Source organism: Notothenia rossii (assembly GCF_949606895.1).
Source record: "Notothenia rossii genome assembly, chromosome: 6".
NCBI lineage: Eukaryota > Metazoa > Chordata > Actinopteri > Perciformes > Nototheniidae > Notothenia > Notothenia rossii.
In genome coordinates, this window is record NC_136909.1 from 25,618,550 (window position 1) to 25,641,352 (window position 22,803).

Sequence of the window (22,803 nt, forward strand, 5' to 3'; positions counted from 1 at the left end):
GAAGCTGGAAGTAAAGCCATGCATATATTTAAGTGTGAAGGTCTTCTTAGCATCAGCTTCCTTGAATCCACTACAATCCTGCACACTGGAAACAATTCATGGTTGATACAAACTGATGCATGTCAATATAGACATCATTGTTTAAAAGCTACAGAAGCAACAATATTTGACCTTAATTCTAAATAAAACATAAGAACGCATGTGGTTTGACTTTGAGACTGTTTGTTCTTCACGGAATTAAGAGACCTCACACCAAATAATCTAATGTTTAGTATAGTATGCAAAAATGCAGATGAAATATCCTTTTTTTAGGGTTTTGCTATATTTTTCCCAACCTTCCATGCCCCAGACTCTAAAGCACTAAAAGTTATGGAAGTTTCGTTAGTATACAATTAAATTACTGTGCATCTACTAAAGAAACAATGTCAATATTAAGCATTTATTTTAATTTCTGTTTGTAAGTGTTGGTTTCTGATTCTGAATGACAAGTATTTCTTATCATGGCTGATATAAGATATGTAATTGTTTTGACATATGAAACGACTGAGGAATTGTATGTGGGATATTTAGAAATTTTATGAGGCTAATTTGAAAACTTTCGACAAAACTGATATTTCTTGAAAATTTGACTAACACTAATGTAGGCAAAACTATACTTCTCCTTCCTGGCACCCATTTGCTCCAGATTTACTTACTTTACTATAAGTGGCAGTAAATTGCCTCGCGTTAATGATGCGCCGCTGGTGCAGGATTTGGTGCAAGTCTCGACACATGACAGAGCGTGCTGCTTCATCCAGATCAGTGGAGCTTCCTCCTCCTTGCTCCCGCAAAGGAAAGTAGACACTGGCCCCGAGAACACTCCTCCCCTCCCCTCCTCTCCTCTCGCAGAGCTGGAGCTTTCTCCCTCTTCAAACCTCGATCCGGCTCCCAGTCTTGCTCGGTGCTTGTCTGCCTTCGTGAGGGGAGATTTCTGAACGTGTCCATGTCATGACACAGGACAGCGCAGGATCGAAGTGGTCGCCTCTCAAGGCACTGGAACCCCATGTGCACAGGACTCTTTTGCAGTGGTTTGAGTTTGGTTACATGAAATATGCGATGTTTGCAAGAGTGCCCGGTTCTTTTTCTGCTACACTTTGTTTTCATTCTGGCAGCCGGCCACATAGAGCTCTCCGACTCTGGCGGACTCTTCTCCCTGTTTGCAGAACAAGGTCAGTGTGGTGCAGTTGTTATTGAACCTGCACTTCTGTTCATGTATAATGCATTCATCATGACTGTAAAAATGTGCATGGTTTAGTGCACATTAATAACAGTAAGCATTACAGGTACAAATCAATGCATTACAACTGATTTCTATTGTGTTACATTTTATTCTGCAGGTCAGTTGTCAGAGTCAGATCTATCCACTGTTCACCCAGTGAAAACCACCGCTGATGGAGAGTTCCTCTCCCACTCTCTGGCTCACCACTTCAAAGGTGGGCGAGTCAGGCGTGACCTGCGACCCCTTGGTTTGGAGGGACAGGTTTACTACAAGGTCAACTACAAGGGTCGCGCTTTAATGTTTAATTTGACTGCTAACAATCAACTGGTTTCAAGTGGCTACATCCTGGAGAGGAGGAACGGCAGTGCCAACAGCACTGAGCATCGTGGCGCTGACAGGAACTCCTGCTACCTCCTCGGCACAGTGGAAGCCCCTGATGTGTGGGGAACTGCTGCCATCAGCACATGTAAAGGATTGGTAAGGAACCACACTGTCTGACATGCATATCAAGGGAAACAGATTATTTTAAACCTCCATCTCGTTCATCAATTTGAGTCCTATGATCCACTTTAAGAGTCCTTCACCCACATCTACAGTGAAAAATCTAGTTTATTTTGACAGGCAGGTTCTTTAATACACAGGAGAAAGGGGGCATCACTCTGGGGAAGCTGGTATGTGGCTTAGGCACTCATATTCTGTTGAGCATACCCTTCCATCTGACAGTGCCCTGTGTGTTAGTTTGCCCTTCAAAGACTTCCTGACAGTATTTGCAGAACGACTGTGCTGCAGACCCACTGACGGCTACTGCTTCTCGGCCAACCATAAGACCCTTTCTGTCTTCTTTGTCCTCAGATGTTTCCCTCTGTACTTTCTCCCTCACTAATTCACTCTGCAGCCCCCCTTGGACGTGCAGTGTTACTTTGTTCTTTGTTGAGATAGAGCTTCAGTAATAGATTTTGGCAATTTCTTTACAGACTGGAACAATACGGTCTGACAGATGGAGAGACCAGAAATAGGGCCATATGTTTTGTTCAGAGAATCTGTGACTGAACTTTGACTGAAATTTTTTTAATCAAAAAAGAAGTTCAACTACAAAGAAGAGAAAACAGCTGGTCAGCAGATAGACAAAGGAGCAGCTGAGCATATGAAACGTTTTGATTATTAGAAGACATGACCAATTCTGGAGAAATGTATGGTGCTGCACAGACTATGGGTATTTTAGACCTTTAATGTCCAAATAAGAGTTGAAATACACTCTTCCCTATATAGCACCCCAAATTAGATGAGATTGGGAAAAGGGAAGAACTTCCTCCTCGGAAAAAATGGGATGTGTCAGTTTTAGTCATGAAGAAGGCTTTGGTGTTCGTGTTTGATTTTGTCACAGCAGGAATGCCTCTCCTGCAGGGTCTTGCCTCCTCCTCTGTTATGTTTGTGTGGGTTGCTCTGCTTCTTCCTGCCAAATCTTGTAAATGCATATCATTAGAAAAGTATGTTATGTCACTCTAAATTCCAATTATCGACAACCTACCGCATTGAGAGGATTTATATCCGCAATCCTAAATGCTCCAGTGTGTCCCTTCTCTCCAACCTACATGGGAAACCACCATGATGTATTACACTGATTTTCTGCTCTGTAGAAGAAGGATTACTGCAGCTTAAACCACAGAGAGAGACCACTAAACATGAGGCTCGGCCATGCAGATGTGGGAGGGAAACCCTGCCAGCTGCTGTGGAGGTCATTCCCCCCTCAGGAGACAGATAGAGATGGACTGCTTCAAAAAATAGATTCATGATAATCTTTTGTTTATGTTGCACAAGCCTGGAGTTACTTAAGGCTTGTGATAAGGAACACAAAAAAACATGACAAAGGCATATAAATCACTGATCCATGATTATCTGATGACCACTGTTGTCGGTTATGTTGTGTAATCAACTAGAGAAAAAAGGCATTCATCTAATAACTCATTCTTCATTTAATCTTCTAAAAAAAAATCGCAATTGTGACATCTTGAAATGACTTGTTTTGTAATTGTCTTATATGTTCAATCAACTTTTATAAAGGACAAAAAACATCTGCAAATCTACAATTTAAATAAGCCGAGCCAAGCAATTTCTTGACAATTTGCTTGAAAATTGATTGAAATGAGAATGATATTTGCATTGATATAGTAATAGACAAATCTACTTATTCTTTAATCTCAAAAACATGGAGAATTAGTTCAAGATGGCTTCAATAGTGAACTGCTAAGTACCTCTTGCGTTGATCAAAACGATTAAAGTCTCATATTTAAATTGCCCTAGCCTTTGTTGGTGAAGCAAATGACTTAGTGATATGTTTGCAGACTTGTCAGGAAGCAGCTGTGTACATGCCTTTAGTAGCAGGCTGGTTGTCCTGATCTGTCATCTGGCTGTGTTTGGTGGGCTAAACAAAATAATGGCAACCGGTACAGAGCAGGTGAAGGATTATGACTTTTGAAAGCCTCAATATGGGCTTTACAACTTCAATCACAGCACTTAAACTACCACTACTGGTTGAGAAACATTGCCTCAACAAATAGAGCTGTGCTGCAGTGTGCCGTATATACTTTACAGGTGATTATGACCTGACGAAGTTCACCTTTACTATTCTTTGTACATGTCAAACTATGAAGTTGAGAGTCATTTGATGAGGGCCGCTGTTACTTTTTTGTTCCAGAGGGAAAACTTTCAATTCAGGAAAAGACAAAGATTTCTCAGCGTAGTCTTTGGTAATCCCTGAGGCACAGCACAACGATCATGCAAGTTCAGACCCATCGAAGTGGTATTTTCCCCACTTAAATGCATGTTTAGTACCATGCAGAGGAAAAAGGATAACGTCTTTGACCTCTGAGGCGGTAAGAAATTAGCTCACGGGCACAATTATCTTGTGAAGTAAAACAAATTAAACTGTAGGCAGTGAAACCAGTAATTAACAAGAATGAGTTGTAGTGGAATAGATGCACGTTTAGAAAATAATTTTGATTAATCATATTGCAGTAATGAGCATCATCTACCCCCACCTCTTCCTGGGTCCCACTAATCCCTAATGAGGCCACAGGCTGTGTAACAGCAGAGACTTTATTCCAGACACAGTTGGCAAGGACTACAAAACCCACAGAAGCAGGAAACAGAAGTAAAGCAGTTCCACATGGCCATCTATTTGGAACACAGACCTGTGTTATGGTAACCTCCCCTGGCTCTGGCACCTCACACCCCAACACGCTTCCTATAGGTGAGAGGAGAGGGATTCATGGAGAGGAGGGGGAGAAGAGCGGGAGGTGGTGAAAGTGAATGGCAGTCCAATGCAGAATGAGTTGGCAGAGCATTACCATTCAATACAATACAATCCTCTATTTTTAAATGGAAAACAAAGTCCTAGTTGGTATCCTTTGAAGTTGTCTTTGATTGTTGAACACAGACATCACACAGGATCTGTACATGGTCATCTAAGGATCACAAGTAACACCATAACCACACTGCACAAGCAGAGCCTTGTAGCCTTGGGACTGCATTTGGTATGCAGATCATACAGATCACGCAGAGCATTGGTCTGAATGTTTAGATGGGCCTCTCCGTAGCATTCCTTCCTGGTTGCTCTGCACACCACCACCTGCTTCTCGCAGCTCGATTAGAAGTTTAACGCTCAGGAAAACATGTAGGAGACGGCAGGAAGGCACGATAACAGAGAACAACAAGCATCCACCCTTATTTGGATGACAAGTTCTTCTACTATTCGTTTTGGATTGTAGAAAGGATGCAAATGCAAACAATTAATCTTAATCTGGTAGAACGTTTATCCTGGCAAAATGGATTGTATGTATGAGATACAGCGCTACAGAGAAATCTGCTGATTTTCTTCTGCACAAGTCCGTTGGGAAGCTTTCCCAGCTGACCGTATCAGCTTGCATGCTTTGTGCATGAGTCTAGCACAACTCAGGGACCCCTGGCTGCAGGCCACACTTTGAGTCAGTGGAAAACCCTGTTTTAATAATTTGTTTAATCAGGGTTTTTTAAAACAAAGCAAGCTCAGACATAAACTATGGACTTTTGATATTGTTTGCACGTTCCTCTTGTGGTTATTCATTGAACAAACAAGCCAGAGATAGCTTGGTTTCATCCTACAAAGTCTTTCTTATTTGTCAAGGTTCAGTGTAACAGGTGGAGTAATATTGTCTTTCCAAAGGGAATGCCCTTCTAGATGTGTACTTTCTGAACTCTGTGAATAAAGCAATTGGATACTCCAGTCAGAGCTCTGCAGACTTCTGAATACATGTAGTTTAAAAAACGTGTCCCAAGAAACACACATTAAAGTTGTCAGCAGGACCCAGAAAGCTGAACAGTGAGTAACTGCAGCCAGCAGCAGGGTAGACCCCTGAGACCACAACGGGCCAAACTATAAGCACTGTATGAACTTACTTTTCACATCTGCCTTTGGTTTCTATAAAAACACTAAGAAAAGATCCAAGAATAAGATGCAGAATCGTGTTCTAAGAATTCTTTGTGTTGGTATGTTTGAATCAATGTGTGTGCATGTTAAGTCATTTGCTTTTTTTAATTATCTTGGAGAAAATGTGTCTTCTGTCTTTTGCAAGTTGGTTTAGGGAGAGAAGGGAGGGTTCATCTGGGAACAGTCTGGGCTTGTTTGGTAACACACACACACACACACACACACACACACACACACACACACACACACACACACACACACACACACACACACACACACACACACACACACACACACACACACACACACACACACACACACACACACACACACACACACACACACACACACACACACACACACATATACTCACACACAACATAATGATGGGAACTTGCAAACATTTATTTTAAGATAAAACATTCATACATGTGTGTTTACAAGAATGAAATCAAGACATTCGACAGAAGCCTTTTTTGTGTGTTATCGTCTACATCTTGTGTCTCTGTACACCAGCAGAACTCACCGATCAGCTAATGAATAGTCTGCACCAGTAAGAACATGCATGGCATACTTAGGGTAACGTCTTTTGTATAACTGCAGCAGACGGAGAATGTGCCTCGGGGAAGGAGAAAGAATAACATATTCAGATCTGTTGACTAATGATGGATTTCACCCTGATGGAAACTACTGAGGAATGGCTTTTCCACCAGGCTTTACAAGAGAAAGCTCTATCTCTGACTTTTAAATGTGGGAGTTTTTTTAAAAGCTGCAATTTTTGATTCGTTGTTGTTTTGCATGCTAGTTAAGCTGTAACTTTTGTGTTTTCACAGTCTGAAAAAACATGACATTAAAAAGAGACTTAAAGCTGCATTATGCAAGATTTTGGGATCAAATTCATGATTTTTATTTAGCCAAAGGGATTGAAAACTAATCTTGCTCCGCCTAGGTCTACACATTTCTACTCATTGCAACTTCACCTTTGTCATTTTTATTTTCCACAGAGAGGCTTCTTCTCCCTGCCTGAGGGACACTTCTTTATTGAACCAGTCCAGAACTCTGCTGAAGATCCTGTAGGGACGCCAGAGCCTCATGTTGTCTATCCAAGAGTTACAACAGAAAGCCAGAGAACAAAACGCAGTCTTGAGCCCAACGAGACACCCAGCCTCTGTGGAGTTCAAGGTGTGTGTGTGGAACTGCAGATGTTTGTGTTGTTGTACAAAAAGTAGCTTTTTTAAAAATCTTTCTGCGCCTGTGTCAAGCAAGGATAATCCTCAAGTGACCTGCCTTTTTCCCTGTTTTCCACAATTTAGATGCTCTCAGTGACTCTGTCCAAGTGGAGAGGGAGAGGGAGGAGTGGGAGAGGGAGCAGCAGAGCGAGGACCCTCGGCCCCGCTCGCAGCGCTCCGTCAGCAGAGAGCGGTGGGTGGAGACCATGGTGGTGGCGGACGCCAAGCTGATAGAATACCATGGCAGCGATAATGTGGAGTCCTACATCTTCACCATTATGAACATGGTGAGGGGTTAGAATCAGCATTTACTCTTTACATGTGCTTTCACCCATTCTCAGTTTTTGCACAGCTGTTACATTTTAAATACTTTTAGTGCTGAATGAATTCTATGTTGACAGGTGGCAGGGATCTTTCATGATGCCAGTATTGGGAATGCTATCTACGTCATCTTGGTTCGCCTCATTCTACTCCAGGGAGAAGAGGTAACACTTTCCAAGAAATGCTAATATATATATTCTTTCTTCCACAATGCATATATTAAAGTTGGAACAAGAAAGTTCATGCCTATCAATAAAGCATTCCTCAGGTGGGTAGTTATAAGGTGAAGTAAAGTTTGAGACTCCATTTGGCTGTAGTTCAAGCTTCTGAGTATCCAGCTAAAGAAACAAGCTACATTGAACATTAAGTACTCACCTTAACTGACATCAGACTTCCATGTGTCTCTTCGAGTGGGAAAAACTTGATTCTCACTGATCACGAAAACAGTCAAAATCCAGTTTGGCTCAATAAAATACCACACAAAAAACCTTATTTACAGAACTGAATTGGGAAAACATTGAGAAATCTAAATATCTGTTATCACCTGGTTAATGAAATTGAATGTAAATTGATTTGTGGTCCTGCTGGGAATATGCTCATACTAAAGTAGATGAATACCTTAATCTACACATAGTCTAAATTCACTGTAAAATAAGGAAAATAAATGTTTTTCATTATAGTCAAAAATACTCTCATAATCTTCTTAAATGACATGAAAAAAAATCAAAATGATGTCAAATAAGAGCAGAATTTTAGCTTCTAACTCTGCGATTTGTTACAGAAAGATTTGAAGATCGTTCACCATGCAGACACCACTTTGGCCAGTTTTTGTGCCTGGCAGAAAAACCTCAACCCCCAGAGTGACACCCACCCTGCTCATCACGACGTGGCTGTGTTGGTCACTAGGCAAGTGACACACACATAAGCATTTTTATGGCAGCTTTACCAATAGATACGAGAAAATGGATAAATGTTATATTTTGATGTGGGGTTCGTGTTGGCATGTACATCATTTGCCTTTGTCCTCCCCCCCAGGAAAGACATCTGTGCTGGGATGAACCAGCCCTGTGAGACGCTGGGTCTGTCCCACCTGTCCGGGATCTGTCAACCGCACCGCAGCTGCAACATCAATGAGGATTCAGGACTACCTGTCGCCTTCACCGTCGCTCATGAAATGGGCCACAGGTGATTTTTAATTACTGTGTGATGCAATATAAGTATAATGGGCAGAGATGGATAAAATACACACATCTTTTACTCAAGTAGAAGTACAGATACGTATGTATAGAAATACTCTGGTAAAAGAAGAAGTACTGACTAAACTTCTTTACTCAAGTAAAAGTAAAGAAGTATGGGCTTCGAAATGTATTTAAGTAAAAAATACCCATAGCTACCATCTGTTTTATAGAGTAACTGACCTCACTTTATATTAATAGAACAATAATGTCATTGAGCTAATGAATGTTTCGATGCTGATCTGCAAATTTACAAAGTTTTCATTGGTCCCTCTTCTTTAGAGAAGACCAGGAAGTGAAGGATACACGGATCGTGTTAAAATCAATAGGCACGCAATGACAAGTATAAAGTATATAAAGTACAGGTATTTGTGTTAAAAATGTAAGAAGTAAAAATAAAAAAGTTGTAAGAAAAATAAGTAGTGGAGTAAAGTACTGATACCAGAAAAATGTACTTAAGTGCAGTAACAGAGTATTTGTACTCCACTACTTCCCACCTCTGATAATGGGCGATGTGACAAAGACAGAATATCGTTTGTATGATGGTTACCATAGAGCGATACACAGTTGCGTTATCAAATATCCTAGCTTCATTACATTTGCTTATAAGTGAATGGGCTGGATAGTATCTGGTAACCAGACCGTGGTTAAAAAAAGATTACCTGAGAATGATGTGAGGTGACTTTAGTAACCGTGAAAGTAAATGTAAATGTTTTACATGTTTATGTTTTTATGTTTTATGTCTTGTCCTTGTATGTTTCTTTGTAAAGTGACCTTGAGGTTATGAAAGGCGCTATATAAATTCAAGTTATTATTATTATTATTAAAGAACATTTTATTTTGTTTGCCTCTTAAGATAACTGCAGCCACCTCCCCAATGTTGAATCACATGAAGATATTCAACATTAGTTTCCCCTGACTTATACAAAGAGCACCTTCCTTTGAACCTTGATCAAACCGCCTTGTGAGTTTTCAGACATGAAATACACACATGCCAACGCATTTATTGTGAACCCAATAGCAGGACAAATTTCGTCATCTTTTCAGACAGGTTTTTGGATGATTACCATCATCTGTGTTGTTGTTCTTTGGCTCCAGGTCAAATGTCTGACTATTATGTAAACCTACACACTATCTGTCTGAATGAACATCTTTGCTATTGTGAAAGCACAATTTGTTAACTGTTAAACTGATGTCAAAACATTATTCGTTTTTTTGTGTTTTTATGTTACAAATCCTACATTTTGTACAACTCTTCACAGTATTCTGTTTTCTTAAGAACTTCACTGCTTTGTACTCCCAGGTAATGATGTAGGACATGCACAAACAAAAGGGATCTAAGACTTTGGAGTGGATTTCAAATAAGAGGATTGACGCTGTAGAGATTTCATTAAGATAAAGATGTTTTTTCAGAGGTTCAATCAGTATTTGCAGGTCCAAGAGCTGAAGGCAATCCTGGTGAAACATGTTCTCTTTTGTTAGGATAATAACATAATTGGTCTTGCTGGTTGTGTTTGAACACAGCTTTGGAATCCATCATGACGGTCAGGGGAATGACTGCGAGCTGGAGGGGAGGCACCCGTTCATCATGTCCAGACAGCTGATGTACGACAGCTCGCCTCTCACCTGGTCCTCCTGCTCCAAAGACTACATCACACGCTTCCTCGAGTAAGGCTGCATTCATACTTTTATTCTGAAGCTATGGATCATAACATGATTCTCTTACTGTTCACACTGTTTTTTCCAAGTGGTCTAGAAATTGTGTGAATTTCCAGGGCTGTGAAATCATTTTTTGAATTACAGTCATTCCAAACAAGCAGTGACTCTTAATATTAAAGTGAAAATGCTGGTGCAGATTTGAATGGAGGGGGTGAAAATTATCGAAAAAAACCCTGCAATGGTTGAACAAAAATGCAGTTATAAAGACATTCATGTGTAGCAAACCATGACAATCTCAATTTATAGGGGGCAACAAAGATCTTACATGCCAATATGCTGTACAAGCACAATTCATTTGCAGCCAGAAAATCCAACAATAATGAAAGAAAAGCAAGAGGAGCCTCAGGGAACATAAGAGGGCCAGTCACACTTACACAAATAAGTAAAGGAGTTTGCCTTGACTCTGATTATTTTCTGTCAACTGTGAATTTAAGAATTCCTTTCTGACAACAAAAATTTGACTTGGAGCAAATTCAAAAGAGTTTGTTGAACTCTGACCCACTAACTATGTGAATCAGCCTGTAGAATATTTACCATTTGGCAAATCATTTTCTCAGACTTTAGTATTTTCCCATCACCCTATTTGATAGGATTCTGTGCTAGGACACTGTAAATTGCAGTACAAAAGCAAATATATGTTTGTTCACTTGGTTGTTGACACAAGTTTTTATAATTGTTTTAAATGTTACTAAAGTTAAAACGCATACTAGTACCCACAAGTATGAACTTCACTCGAACAAACTCTCCATACTCCTCTTAAGTCCCTTGCACCTGGGGAGAGCTCATATGTGAATGGGAGCAGGGAAATCTGTACCACTTGTTTCCCACCTCCAGGCAAAGTAACATGGGTGGAAGTGCCGTTACAGCAGTGTTGTGGAAAAATAATCAACATTACAGGGAAAAATCAAAAGGGTTAACTACTGTAGGCCTGACCAAAGAAGCTTGAACCAATCACAATATTTCAGAGATGAAGTACTTATTCACAGATTAGCATTTACACCAATGCTGAGGCCATTAAAAAGAACTCCTCACAAGCCATGTTCCTTAAATATTAAGCAAAAGTACATCCAGCCCTGCCCCATCTTCTTCTTCTGTTGAATTTGTATGGTAGTCAATGTGTGAATTGTGAAAATCGTTAGTGTTTCCTGAAAGGTTATCCCAGTAACTTACTGAGAACTATTTGTGAAAGAGTCATTATTCTGTTGACCTTTCAAGCATTCTCTGTCAGGCATCTCTCTCAGCACCACACCATGTTCCCCTTTCTCTCTTTCAAAGGTCACACATTCTTTACCTTTTTTGTGTTTGTCTTAGTCGTGGCTGGGGTTTCTGTCTGGATGACCGTCCTTCTAAGAGAGACCTAACCACCCCGCTGGCTCGCCTCGGTGTCCGCTACACCACACACCACCAGTGCCAACTCCAGTACGGCCCGAACGCAACCTTCTGCCATGAGGTCGATGTGAGTGTCTATCATCCTGAATCCAAGACTTAAAACGTTAGGAATCCATTCAAATATAATCCTTTTCTCATTGTTTACGGATTACATCTTTCTTTCAGAACATTTGCCAGATTCTTTGGTGTTCAGTGAACGGATCCTGTCGCTCCAAACTGGACTCGCCTATAGATGGCACCCGCTGTGGACCGGAGAAGGTGGGAGGTGTCATTTGGCTTTGTCGTGTTAGAGTGTGAATTTCATTAGCCTGGGGAATGAAGATGGTTGGGATATAAGGCTTGTACTGATGCAAAGTACTTAAAGTGTCATCTTACAGGTGTTATTTGTGTGATTTTCTCCTACAGTGGTGTATCTCAGGAGAGTGTGTGATTGTGGGTAAACTCCCAGAGAAGGTGAATGGAGGCTGGGGACAGTGGACGAAATGGTCTCACTGCTCCAGGACCTGCGGGACTGGAGTTCAGTCAGCAGAGAGGGAGTGTAACAACCCCAAGTAAGAGCTGATTTTAAATCTGCCATTGAAGTATTTCAGGCAATACTTTTTTTTTTTATATATACCTGCCATAAACCTGTTTATCTTCCAATGGCAAGTCTAACACAATTCATGTTTTCTTTCTTTAAAATGGTTGATTGAAATGATGCTACCGAACAAAAAAGAAGCCAATAAATAGAATGAAAAATAGTTGGACAAAGGCATTTTGTTAGCCTCCTCTAAAAGCAGAAAACTCTATTGTTCCAACTTTAAATTTTTAAAACAAAATCCCTGATGGCTCCTCTACACTTGCATAAAACCTCACAAGAATCATACACAACAGACGGTCTTGCATCTTAATTAAAACCACACCATCTACAAATGTTTCTGTCATGTCAATGTATGCAATAATTCTTCTCCAGTCTCACCTGTCATGTCTCACTTCACTAAATTCAAAAAGAAAACAAAGTCTTTCTCTTGTTTTTTTCTCCAGACCAGAGTTTGGTGGCAAGTACTGCACCGGGGAAAGGAAACGTTATCGGACCTGTAACACAAAGCTGTGTCAGAATAATGAACCAAGCTTTCGAGAGATGCTGTGCAGCGAGTTTGACACTGTGCCTTACCACAATGAGCTCTACCAGTGGATCCCTGTGTCCAACCCAAGTGAGTGATCAAAGCCTCAAATATAAAGATACATTTAGATACTACAGAAAGACAGACACACACTTGTAGCCCTCTTTTCATATCACATCAATCTGAAGCTGCGATTATGTATGTCACCCAACAGGTGGCAGCATTTACACTAAAAAGCAATGGCAGCACACATACTGCAGTTACTGTAATGTCCTTGCTAAAGTCTGCAAGCCTTTTTTTGCTTTATATCAATTCCCAAAGGTTTTTTGTTCAATAGAAAAAAGAGCTCCAAAATGTCTTGACATCATGATGAAACCTTTTTAAGTATGCCTTGTTACTGATAATCAGGCATGACAATACTAGACACTCAATAGAATAAAGCTACTTTATTCTCTGCTTTTCCCCACCCTTCAACCATCTTCAGTAACCCCCTGTGAGCTGCACTGTCGACCAGTCGTTGAGTATTTTACGGAGAAGATGCTGGACACTGTGACAGATGGGACTCCGTGCTTCATGAACAACAAGTCCAGAAACATCTGCGTCAACGGAGTGTGCAAGGTATTGTGGCTGGGTAAGAGAAAGGGGGGGGGGGGGCGGGGGGGGGGTTGATAGTGGAGCAGGATAGGAGTTTTGGTTTAACATCAGTATAAGTGAGTGAGAAGCTTTTCTGTGCAAACTCTCAAATTATGTGACCCTGTTCTGTGTCTGTATATTTGTGTTTGTGTGTGTGTGTATGTATGTGTGTGTGTGTGTGTGTGTGTGTGTGTGTGTGTGTGTGTGTGTGTGTGTGTGTGTGTGTGTGTGTGTGTGTGTGTGTGTGTGTGTGTGTGTGTGTGTGTGTGTGTGTGTGTGTGTGTGTGTGTGTGTGTGTGTGTGAAGGCGGTAGGCTGTGACTATGGCATTGACTCAAACGCTGTGGAGGATCGCTGCGGGGTCTGTTTGGGTGACGGCACAAGCTGTGAGAAGGTCTACAAGTCGTTTGATGAAGAAGAAGGCTTTGGTAAGTTTGACACGATTAATTTTTGAGCAAATTGAATTATCCAGACCTAAGATTTAATGAGGAGGATCTTTGATATACCCACCAGACGAGTGTGATATAGCAGAATTTTAATTTATGTCTACAGGCAGAAAGTCATTTCAGGACAGTTCATTAGCATTACTCCAATGTTTTGTGCTGCTGTTGTCATGGCAGCCTTCTTGTCCACAAGGTGCAGCTGTTTGTCCTGCTGGTGTTTGTGTGTGTGTGCGAGTGTGTGTCTTCAGGCCCATGCTTTTGTTCAGCTAAATCGTATCTATATCTGACATATCTTTGGCTAATTAAAAAAAAAGTATAACTCACATGCAGAGTCAACACACGGCAAAATTAATCGAGAAAGAGTCTCTAAAACAATTAAAAAAAGTTCTTCCTTCTTTGCCTCTCTTTCTCTCTGCCTGTGTGTTTGCCCCGCACAGCGTCCTTTCCAGATAACCAGCCCAGATGTGTAAGACTTCAAAAGGCTTAGACCCGGGGAAAACCTCCCCCTCCTTTGCACAAACACAGAAACACACACACCTTCCCACAAACATCATTAAACTCCAGAGACCAACTCATAGCTGCTTTCGTCCTCCCCCATCCAGCCCCCCATCCACACACAATAAAAAACAGAGACAAGGCAGTGCCCCCCACGCCGAATACGCACACGTACACTCACACACACTCACACACACACACACACACACACACACACACACACACACACACACACACACACACACACACACACACACACACACACACACACACACACACACACACACACACACACACACACACACACACACACACACACACACACACACACACACACACACACACACACACACATGCCAACCACCCCCACAGACTTAGCCCACCCTCTATTAAAGATCAGAGAGAAACTGTCTGGTAGTCTGGATGTGAGTGTGGCAGCAGCCATGGTGGGCCATCCATTACCTCGCGGTGACTCTGACTCCCCTTTCCACTCTCCCAGGGTACATGGATGTGGGTGTGATACCTGAGGGGGCGCGGGACATCCTGGTAAAGGAAGTGGAGGAAGCAGGTAACTTCCTGGTTCTGAAGACCGAGACCTCTGAGGAGTATCTTCTCAATGGCAACTTTATCATCCAGTGGAATGGGGAGTACCAGGCCGGCGGGACGACATTCTACTACGAACGCAGCGGGAACATGGAGAACCTCACGGCGCCTGGACCCACCTCACATCCCGTCATGCTGCAGGTAGGGTCAATCTGAGTGAAGGGTCTTTGTTTTTTGTAGTTTTTAAAAATGTTTGTATTTGAGAGGTATATAGCATTAATCAGAAATCCACATTGTAACTCAGTGTCTTTTGAGGGTGGTTTCAACCAATCAGGGATAGAGAAAGGGACTTAGAGGATAGCCAACCATTCAGAGCATGCACATGTTGCATGTTTTCCAAATGAGCCTAAACATATCTGCGTGAAGGATTAGATCACAATAAATACAGACATTATATAAGCAATTGTTCTCAAAAATACTCAAAGACACCAGATACTAAAATGAAATTGAAGGGGAATTGAACATTTGTTTGTGTGTCCAATATTTCATGTTGAAATCATACTCTACATTAAAATTCATGTGGCTGTCCAGTTGCTGTTCCAGGAGAAAAACCCAGGTATAAAGTACGAGTACATCATCAAGAAGACAAAAGGGACAGGAAATGAGGTCATCGAACCCATCTACAGGTGGAGGCACGGGGCATGGACTGACTGCAGCACCACCTGTGGCTTAGGTTGGTGTTGCATTAGACAAAAGGGATCGTCATTCTAAACATTTGTGATGGTAAATAATTTCAGTGACATTTAAGTAACGGCCTGGTCATTCCACTTTCTGTATTCCTGGCTGCTTTAGGTCAGCAGCACCAGCCTGTGCGGTGCTTTGAGTTGGACGTGGGTGTAGTGGATGAGTCTCTGTGTGACCCGGCCAGCCGTCTGGAAGACAGAATCCGAAAATGCAAGATTATGGATTGTCCTGCAAGGTCCTCACTCTCAAATGCTCTTTCACTGTTTTTCAGTCACTGTCAGTATATTTTGACTTGGAAACGTATTGGCTATCGAACTTCAATACTGTTTTTGTTAACAACTAAAATGTGTTTGTAGAACATATTTAAAAATGCCAAGTAACGACAGTCGTTACTTGGCATCTATGGCCTGGACAGATTTATAGTCTTGTTTACTGAAATAGTTTGTGATTTGTGTGCATTGGGCTAGTTTTATCTTGCATGGTTCATTGTGTTTTGAGAGCATATCAAATGTTGTAAGTTGTTGTATGGAAAAAAATGTGGTTGTGTAGAAAAACATATGTTTTCCTTAAAGCAATGTATTCCAAAATGCATGGTTTTGGTTTCAGAACCAAAAGTCAGATTTTATTGGCAATAGTATCAAACATTTAGAAATGATAAGCAGCCCTCTTCATTGTCAGAAGATGACACAATCATCTACTTGCCATCTGCTCCCCATTTATTTTTAAAAGACAATCAAATCTCATCTTTCTGGTTTATTCACCCTAATTCTCTGTCCATCCCCTCTTTCCCAGGTGGTGGGTGGGCGGCTGGCAGCAGTGTACATCCACCTGTGGATCTGATGGGGTACGGCAGCGAACGGTGCTCTGTGTTCGGACAGTCTCAGGGGAGGAAAGGGTGCTCCACCCTGCCGAGTGCAAGCATCTCCTAAAACCCAAACCTGTGGTGCCGTGCAACAGAGATGTACCCTGTGGTCTGAACTGGGTTGTCAGCAACTGGGAAGAGGTAGGGTCATTTTTTTAACCGATGATTTCTTTTTTATATTACTGCCTTTTCTGAGTTAATGTATCATTTGTGTTGTTCCTTCTCTGCAGTGCCCAGTCACATGTGGAGGCAGTGTTCGATCACGTTCAGTCGTATGTGCACCAAAGAAGACCTGCGACCTCTCAACTAAACCTCGGACCAGATCACTGTGTGCCCTACAGAGTTGCCCTAACTCAGGTCTTCGTAGACGCCCCGGCCCTCCTCCTAAATATCGACAATTGTACCCTCCTAAGAGCAGCCCCACCAACCTCTCCACGCCCACGCCTACCTGGACTCCCCCGAGCACCATGGCCACATCTGCACCCACAGCTGCTGTCACTGTGAGGAAAAAAACAACCACCAAAGAAGCTACAACAGCTTTCATCCCTACCACCGCTTCCCCTCTAACCCCTCAAACCACAATCCCTGAAATCATAGACACAGATGATTATGAGCCCAATGTTCAAATGAGAAAAAATGAGGATAAGAGAGGGAAAGTCTTCCCATCTAAAGTCAATTCTGCTGAAAAGGACATAAAAACTAAAGGCATTGTAAAGGTAAAAGTTCAGGAGGAGGGAGAGGAGGGCAGTACACCAAATGTGGGGATGTATACTCCAGGATATGATTATGCTGTTGATGATAGGACAACAGAGGAGGAGGGTATTATTGACCTGGATGTTTCCACATCTACACCCCTGAGAAATCCTCTTAAATCAACCACACCAACACTACATATCCTTATTACACCCACTTTACAAACAAATCCGCCTGCCGTGCACACAACCAAAGCACCCACCACCTACCCCGCCCCACACACCAGTACTGAATCATGGGCAAAGACCACTCAACACTATCCCTTCTCAGATCAACACACAACCTCTCGTATTAACCCACACAGCCCCTGGACACGCAGGGTTCCCCTCACCACTCCCAGATATCACACAGTACCATCAAAATCTGGTTTCAACATAACACAAGCGTCTTCCACAACTAGAAGAAAACCTTTCACCACTGCAGCAACCCCCAAGTCTACAGTGAAGATCATTAAACAAAAGAAGCCTGCAGTGACACCAAGGAAAACCAGTTCTACCACTCGTCCTAAAAATCCCTCTTCCTCGTCTAAAGGAAGTCGCACCAAGAACAAAAACCAGCGACCAGAAGATCCCACAAGCAGCTCCGTCAGTGACAAAAGCAAGCAGATGGCAAGAGAGCCAGTCAGCATGGATATGTTCTGGGTCGTAGGAAACTGGAGCGAGGTGGGTACAGATGTTTTATGCCCATATTATCTTTCATTATTAAGAATCAGACAAGAAAATGGACTTGTTTTCCAAAGAAATCACATTAATGCTGGCCATATTATAAGATAAATCTTAATTTTTTGAGATGCTCCTTCCATAAATACCATGACTCTTATAAAGTGAAAAGCTTTGAAAAACCTGAAGTTTACCACATGCTGTGGCATATGATGCAGACAGATGTAAACATTGTTGTATGTGTGACGTTTTTTAATTGTCAATCGACTGTAGTCATCACTCTTTTTTTTCTGAATGTTTGGCCTTGGTAAACATTCACTTGCAAAGCTAGGAGAGACCGTAAAAAACAGTGTCACGCACACAACTGAATTAAAGTCTGTTCTGTAAGCTCTATCTACCTTCTCTGGAGGTCAACCAATGCTGGGTGATGGAAAAGGGTCACTAATGTGCCACACATATGATTTAGTCAAAAAATGTCACCACAGAAATCCAGTCCGTACTGCTGCTAATGCAAGCGCTCTCCTCAGTGGACAATAGGCTGTGATGTTGTGTTACCTCCTTCAGCAATCAATAGTGACTTACCTCGTATTTCATTTAATATCTTCAAGTTTGTCGGTCAAGTAAAAGTAATTTTCAAAGGCTTCTTCGTGGTAGGAAATCAAATGATGTATGATTTAGAACATGGTTATGGGATGATCTTTTATCAGGAAGAAACAGGCCCAAAATGCACAGAAAGAGATTTTTTAAATTTCTGGTTGTTATTTTATTAAGATTTGCTAAATATTTTCTTTTCAATATTATTGCCTCACATGTCTCTTTTAAAAATGTGTCCATCAAAGTATTCACATAAACCCAAGGCAAGTTCTAATAAGAACACGTTCCTCAGTGTTCAACAACATGTGGGATTGGAGCAATATGGAGGACAGTAACATGCAGCTCCCAGAATGATGAGGACTGTGCCAGCAAGAAGAGACCTGAGCCCGCGCGCACGTGTCACCTGCAGCCCTGTGCCACCTGGCAAAGTGGCAGCTGGAGCAAGGTGAGTAACGTTAGATTTCCTCCAGTCACCGAATCCGAGAACTTTAGTCAATACTTAATCATCTGTTACTTTTCCAAATGATGAAATGGGTTTGTTGAGTTCTCAAGTTCCAGGTCTTTCTAAGGCATTCATTTTCACCATGATGTTCTCCACAGTGTCCTGAAAACTGTGCATTGGTGGGAAGGAGGTACCGTGAAGTCCAGTGTATGGATTCTCAGAGTAAACGTCCCCTCAGACCTTTCCACTGTCAAGCTGTGTCCAGCAGACCCCTCAGCACCCTGACCTGCCCCCACAAGCCCTGTATGACCTGGAGCACATCACCCTGGGGACCGGTAGGACCATTTTACACATCCAATCTCTTTATGTTACAATTAAGCAAACTTTTTTTCACTAGGTTTTTAAAAAAAAAGGAATATCCATGTTTATCTATTTTTCAATAATAATCAAAGAGTTTTGATTTTATTTTCCAAGATTTGAAAGTATACAGACTTAAGGTAGATGCAGATATCTTCATAATTTGAGAGAACAAACCATTCATGTTTTTTCTAGAAACCATTTTCACTAAAGGCCATAACTAATGTTCACATGATGTAGCCCCTACTAAATGAATAACATTATCAACTTAGTTTAAAGTGTATAACAAAACAAGTCAAATTCAATCAAATATTACATTGAGGATTTAGGGTATTCTAGTGGCGTTGTCACAGCCAAATGTGTGAGTATTGTCACATTTATTTCCCAAAATATATGGATTTTACAATTACGCACCTTCCTTATATCCCTGTGTTTTCCTCAGTGCTCTGGCAGCTGTGATGAAGGTGTCCATGAACGGCTGGTGTACTGTCCTGAGCCTCATCGCTGCAGCACCACACTGAAGCCAAACAGCACACAGCCCTGCAGTCTAAAGCCCTGCACCGACTGGAGGGCCGAGGACTGGGAGGAGGTCAGGCTCACATCATCAATATTTACCCAGAGCAATGAGGGCATTTCAAAATGTTGTTCATAAAAACATGTCTGGCAGTTTAATATTCCTAGAAGTGGACCTGATGACCATGATTATCATTTTTTGTGTGTCTTTGCAGTGCTCTGTGAGCTGTGGTGGGGGTCAGCAGCAGCGTGAAGTCAACTGTTTGAGTGAGCAGGATATGGCCGTCATGCCCAACAGCCTCTGTGAGAAGATATCCAAACCAGAAACACTCAGGAAGTGCAATATGCAGGAATGCAAGACCAACACAGGTTTGTACGCAACGATCAGTCTGTCTAGTAGCCTAGCAGGGCCACTATGGGCACACTTATTTGTAACTAACCTCACCCTAAATCACCTTAAATAAAAATAAATATGACCTGTCCTGCAGTGTTTCATGGCCTTTGACGTCTGTCTCATGTTCCTTCTTGCAGGTGCAGTTTGCAGGAAAAACACCATGACCTCTCGCTTCTGTGACAAGCTGAGGCTGCTGGGTCGCTGCTCCCTCAGGTCCATCCAAAGACAGTGTTGTGTCACCTGTCGGCCTTAGCCAGTGTTACACACCCACATATGTATCAAAATCAACACATCCGGACTACAGTCACACTTACTGTACTGTCTTGCTACACTGATATATAACCATTCCATCAACAGTTTGACACGTCCAAACCAAATAGCATCAACGAGCACACGTTAATCAGCACAAATAAAACCTGGATCGACTCACATTTTATATCGTGATAAGTACATAAAGAAATGTATATAGTGAGCAAGAGAACAAGCCAAAAACACTGATGAGGAATGAATCTAGGGACAAATCTCAGAGCTTAATGTTAATAGATTAATGTTGAGGTGAGCAGAAATGCTTATTGTGATTCAAATATTTCTGCTGTCAATATTTATTTTGTTACATTTTTTTTTATGAATTAACAGCCACATTTGGATTTGGACGGATTTTTAAGGACAGTGTTCAAAATATACCATAACTTAAAAAGTATTTACTTGTTCAAAGTACAATAATTCAGTAGAAACATACTGAAAAAAAAAACATGAAAGTAAATCAAATGAGTAATTTAGTAGAAAACCACAATTCAAGTTCAAGCGTTACTCCTACACAACTGTGATACATGTGCCTTTATAATCAAGGAGCTGATGATTCACAACTATACACTAAAGTTACCAGTTATATTTTTATTATAATGGTAACAGGTAAAAAGAGAATGTAAATAACGTTTTTTTTAGACTTCTAATTGTTCAATTGTTAATAGCAATAATTAACTGTATTTTTTCTTTTATATTTTTCTTTTTTCTGCTTGAATTGTGGTTTCATCCTCAGAGTTGGCACTGTGTGTTTACATTTTCCTGGGTACAAGTTCCTGTTTTAATCATTTTTTGTTACGATTGTCAATGATAATTAAAACCTGTGTTGCTCCTCCTCCTAGTGTGAGATTGACCAATGAGAAAGAGGTGCTGCAGGCCATCCCTCTCAGGTCCCTTCTTTGTTTGTATGATGTTGCACAGGCATTACCATTGTCATGCATATGGTACGTCACCTTGACTAATTTTTACCTTATGTTTTCTATAATAAATGTGACAATAAAACATGAATTGTTTTGGGTTTTTTCCCCTGATTTTCTACATTTAAAGCAACGTATGTAAACATTCAATTTTAGCCTGTAACTTTTGACTGCAAATATTGTGTCACCTGGCCAAATAGCTGACAGCATAGTATCATAACATCATATAAAGGAAGGAGTCAGATTGGTTTGTTAACAACTTCGCAAGCAGCAATAACAATAGCCATGCAATAGGCCTGTTTTGGATGTGCTCTGCATTAGTGTAGGCTATTACTGTTTGGTATGATGCAGTCAAGCTACTCTGGGGGATTTAAATCCAACCGATTATTTATATATATTATTAATAATCCTATTCAAATCTGTAACATGGAACTTCCTGGAGAAAGAAGAAGTTGATGATTACGCATGAGGCACAAGCATTGCTGGAATACCATAGTATGAATAACCCTTCTTTGCATCAGCGTCTTCTGCTTTCTGACCTTTCATGTCAGCAAGGTCATTCTCGTCTGAGAGTGCCAGATGCTGCTGGATGTGTAACACCAGAATCGGCAGCAGCGGGCTCTGTTTCAGGGATCGGGTTCAGCTGGCCCAGATTTCCCAGGATCCTCTGTGCCAGATAACTTGACACGGACGGACACTGCCCCGATGCATGCCTCGTTCTGCTATCATTCGAGCCAGAGACCAAGAGTTAGTCAGCTGTAATGGAAGGAGTAACACGATACTAGGTCAATGTAGCTCATGTCCTAAAAACCAGCAGTGTGTGTGTGTGTGGGGGGGGGGCTGTGTGTGTTTGTATGTGTGTGTAATGCGTGTTATCATGACGAAGCAAACCATCAAGTTGTATTACATAACATCTCTCATGCTGTGACATCATTGTGTGTTGCTTTATTTGTAGAATTGCACACTTCAGAAAGAAGCTATTTCGATTTTAAACTCATAAGGAAATGCATGGGTAATATAAAATATCAGATTATGATTTAACTGTGTATTTACTCTTCATAGAAAATGTATTTCAATGCTTATTTATGATTTGAAAGGTCCCACAAGGGCTTTAGACATCTTAGTAAATGACCTAACGGAATCATTTAGGATTAACAGAAGACATAGATCTGAGCGATCCAACAAAAAGTCAATTAGCAAGCCTTGTGGATGAAAAAATAAAAATGCTAGCTTTATTTATATCGATATATCTAAAAACAAAACATGCTTTAATTGCAGATGTCAGTGACTTATCTGGCACAGCTCAATTCCAGCTGTAAAAAACAACAACAACGTAAGTGGTTAGTGTTTGGTTGTTCTCTGAAAATGGCAATAATTGTCGTAAAATTACTTTTAACAGCTCAAGCAACGCACTGCATGTGTTTTTCTGCCAA

At 41.2% G+C, this 22,803-nt stretch overlaps 1 protein-coding gene across 1 annotated transcript; it reads left to right on the top strand.

The window, feature by feature from the left end:
- Positions 1-835: 835 nt before the first annotated feature.
- LOC307042212 (A disintegrin and metalloproteinase with thrombospondin motifs 12-like) lies at positions 836-21,466 on the top strand. The gene is made up of 24 exons (XM_079685979.1): positions 836-1,208; positions 1,377-1,735; positions 6,728-6,905; positions 7,037-7,239; positions 7,354-7,437; positions 8,055-8,179; positions 8,309-8,458; positions 10,033-10,176; positions 11,539-11,683; positions 11,782-11,874; positions 12,022-12,167; positions 12,640-12,809; positions 13,204-13,337; positions 13,659-13,779; positions 14,789-15,033; positions 15,424-15,565; positions 15,685-15,811; positions 16,369-16,579; positions 16,669-17,853; positions 18,737-18,889; positions 19,045-19,221; positions 19,686-19,832; positions 19,972-20,125; positions 20,288-21,466. Exons 1-24 carry the CDS (start codon positions 1,091-1,093, stop codon positions 20,401-20,403), a joined length of 4,827 nt encoding a protein of 1,608 aa, XP_079542105.1. The 5' UTR covers positions 836-1,090; the 3' UTR covers positions 20,404-21,466.
- The last annotated feature ends 1,337 nt before the right edge of the window (positions 21,467-22,803 follow it).

Excerpts from the sequence above, each read along its gene's own strand:
- LOC307042212 (XM_079685979.1), top strand. The coding sequence starts at position 1,091 with ATGCGATGTTTGCAAGAGTGCCCGGTTCTTTTTCTGCTACACTTTGTT. Across the intron at positions 7,240-7,353 it reads TCTTCACCATTATGAACATG|GTGGCAGGGATCTTTCATGA; the intron begins GTGAGGGGTTAG and ends CTATGTTGACAG. Across the intron at positions 7,438-8,054 it reads TTCTACTCCAGGGAGAAGAG|AAAGATTTGAAGATCGTTCA; the intron begins GTAACACTTTCC and ends GATTTGTTACAG.